Below are 2,817 nucleotides of genomic sequence, written 5' to 3' on the forward strand. Positions count from 1 at the left end.
ATAAAAATTACTGAATAATTAAACCTTTTATTAAATATAAGTAAAAAATGATTTATCAACTTTTTATTTTTTAATTTTTGACTAAGAGTGTGGACTATGGTTATCTAGACTTTATAATTAGGGACCGAATAATCTAACTTAATAATAGTTAAAATTCGCCGTCTTTCCCAATGAACGAGTTAAATTTAGTAGGTGCGAAACTTAAAAATTCTTCTCTCATGCCTAACATGCATTGCTAACTCCGCAACACCATACTAGTTCATAGAAAGGATTTAATGGTATTTAACATAAACTTAACATACAGCTTATCTTAACAAAACTATTTAATTATTTTAAGTTCAAATTCTAAAGAAAACATTTTACTAGTAAGCTATAGTAATATTAAAAATATAATAATCTAAAATTATCTTATTTAAATTAATATTTATTAATATTTTTACTTAACTAATCTAATATTACATACTCAAATCTTTATATTTTTTCAAATTAATTTGTATATACTCATTTCTATAGTCATTTAAAAAAATCGTTTATTGTTTAATAATATTAAAATATTAACATATTTAACATTTATATTATTATATATAAAAAATTAATAATGACTTATATTTTTATATTTTGATAATCGCATTGGATATTTTAAATATTTTTTCTTATAAAAAATATTTTTTTTTCTAATTTTATATGTTCATAATTTTTTTTATTTAGAAAATCCAATAACTTCATATCATGCATCAATTGCTTTTATATAGCAAAAAATATAACACAAAAAAGAATAAATAAAAATTTATATAAAGTTCGGTTTCTTCGTATTAAAATTTTTGGATGTGCTCTTGCATATAATTTATAAGTAAGTAGTTAATAGTCTTATCTAATTTGAATGAAATTGTTTTTAATGAAAAGACACATATATTAACTCACTAAGTGGTCAGCTCACCTATGACAAATTAATTTTTATAGTACCGACGATATATGAGAAATATGACAATAATCACGTGATCATAAATTTTTCTAGAAAGTAAATGGCTCTAATGCTATATATATAGAGACATATCAACCAGATTAAAATGCACAACTACAATATAATTTTTCTTCTCACTCTCTTCATAAGCTATATAGAGCTCATTATTTTAGCTAAACAATGGAAAAAATTAAAGTTGAAATTATTTCTAGAGAAAATATTCGACCTTCTTCCCCCACACTCTCTCCCTTAAGAACCTTCAAATACTCCATTTTAGATCAACTTGTTCCCTTTCCTCATGCAGTAGCCATCTTATTCTACCCCTCACAAAATCTGTCTGAATTCCCAAAGAGATTAGAGTTGCTTAAACAATCATTATCTGAAACACTAACACTATTTTACCCTCTTGCTGGAAAGACCAAAGATGATTTGTCCATTGATTGCAATGATGAAGGTGCTAACTTTGTAGTAGCAAAAGTGAATTGTCCTATTTCAAAGTTTCTAAGGAAGCCTGATTTGAATTCGCTGAACATGTTTTTTCCAATTACTCCATACTTGGAGGAAACAACCACAGGAGCTCATGTGACTAACATTCAAGTTAATGTCTTTGATTGTGGTGGAATTGCAATTGGATTTTGCATTTCTCATAAGATCATTGATGGTGAATCAGTTAACACCTTCCTGAAGGTGTGGACAGAAAGAGCCGACAGCAAACGCAATTCAAAACCTTTGACAGAACCAAACTTTGCTACAAGTTCGTTGTTCCCTGCAGGTACTTTTTATTTCAGAGACTTGTCAAAGAAAATCTGGGGTTCCCTTCTTAAGGAAGAAAAATGGGTCACAAGGAGGATTTTGTTCAAAAATTCAACTATTGCCACCCTCAAGGCTCAAATAGTGGCAAAATCTTCATCTGATCCATTGAAGAAACATCTTAATACCCCTACACGTGTTCAGATACTTTCTGCATTGTTGTGGAAGTGTTTCATGGCCGCTTCAAAGGCTCAATTTGGAATTCAAAGGCCTTCTATGGTGATTAACACAGTGAACCTTCGCCGAAAAATGGAAGGGTCTCTACATCCTGAGAATTCTATAGGAAATTTTTTGTGGTTTACAACTTCAGAACACATGAGTGAGCATGAGGTGAGTTTGGATGAGTTGGTGAGCAAACTGAAGAAGTCAGTTGAAGAAGTTGATAAGGATTTTGTTGCAAGATTGCAAAGTGAAGAGGAGGGGAGTTTAATCATGGAAAATGCTCTAAGAAAAATTAGTGGTGAAACATGGTCTATTAATAAGGGTGAGGAGGCATTGGAAAGTTTAGCTTTTAATAGTTGGATTAACTTTGCAGGCTATGATGCTGATTTTGGATGGGGAAAACCTATATGGGGGAGTAGTGTTGGTAAAGAGGGAAATTTAGTGTTAGCGAATAAGATAATTTTAATTGATACTAACTCCAAAGATGGTATAGAAGCTTGGGTTACCTTGGATGAGGAGAAAATGAAGCATTTGGTATCAAGCACTGAATTACTCACTTATGCAACTCTTGATCCAAGCCCTTTGCCCGATAGCTCAAAATTATAGGCTTGAATCGATTCATTCTCTTCTTTATCATTAGCTATTAAATAAAATGTGGAACACACACACACATACACACACATACATATGATAGGACCACCACATCTTATTCATAATGGAAGAGAATGAATTGACTAAGTCACGTATGTACTAAGGAGAAAAAATTATGGTGTGTTTCATATTTTAGTCAAAACTTCTTGTAATTCTCACAATAAGATGGGGTCATGATTATTATGCTCCATCTTTTATATACAGTAAAAAAAAAATTAATCAATTTGAGACAT

At 30.3% G+C, this 2,817-nt stretch overlaps 1 protein-coding gene across 1 annotated transcript; it reads left to right on the plus strand.

Annotated features, from left to right (window-relative positions):
- Positions 1-1,141: 1,141 nt before the first annotated feature.
- On the plus strand, positions 1,142-2,539 carry LOC107472830 (stemmadenine O-acetyltransferase-like). The gene has a single exon (XM_016092358.3). The coding sequence runs from the start codon at positions 1,142-1,144 to the stop codon at positions 2,537-2,539; it is 1,398 nt and encodes a 465-aa protein (XP_015947844.1).
- Positions 2,540-2,817: the final 278 nt, after the last annotated feature.

This window comes from Arachis duranensis, chromosome 2 (genome assembly GCF_000817695.3).
Source record: "Arachis duranensis cultivar V14167 chromosome 2, aradu.V14167.gnm2.J7QH, whole genome shotgun sequence".
Classification (NCBI taxonomy): domain Eukaryota; kingdom Viridiplantae; phylum Streptophyta; class Magnoliopsida; order Fabales; family Fabaceae; genus Arachis; species Arachis duranensis.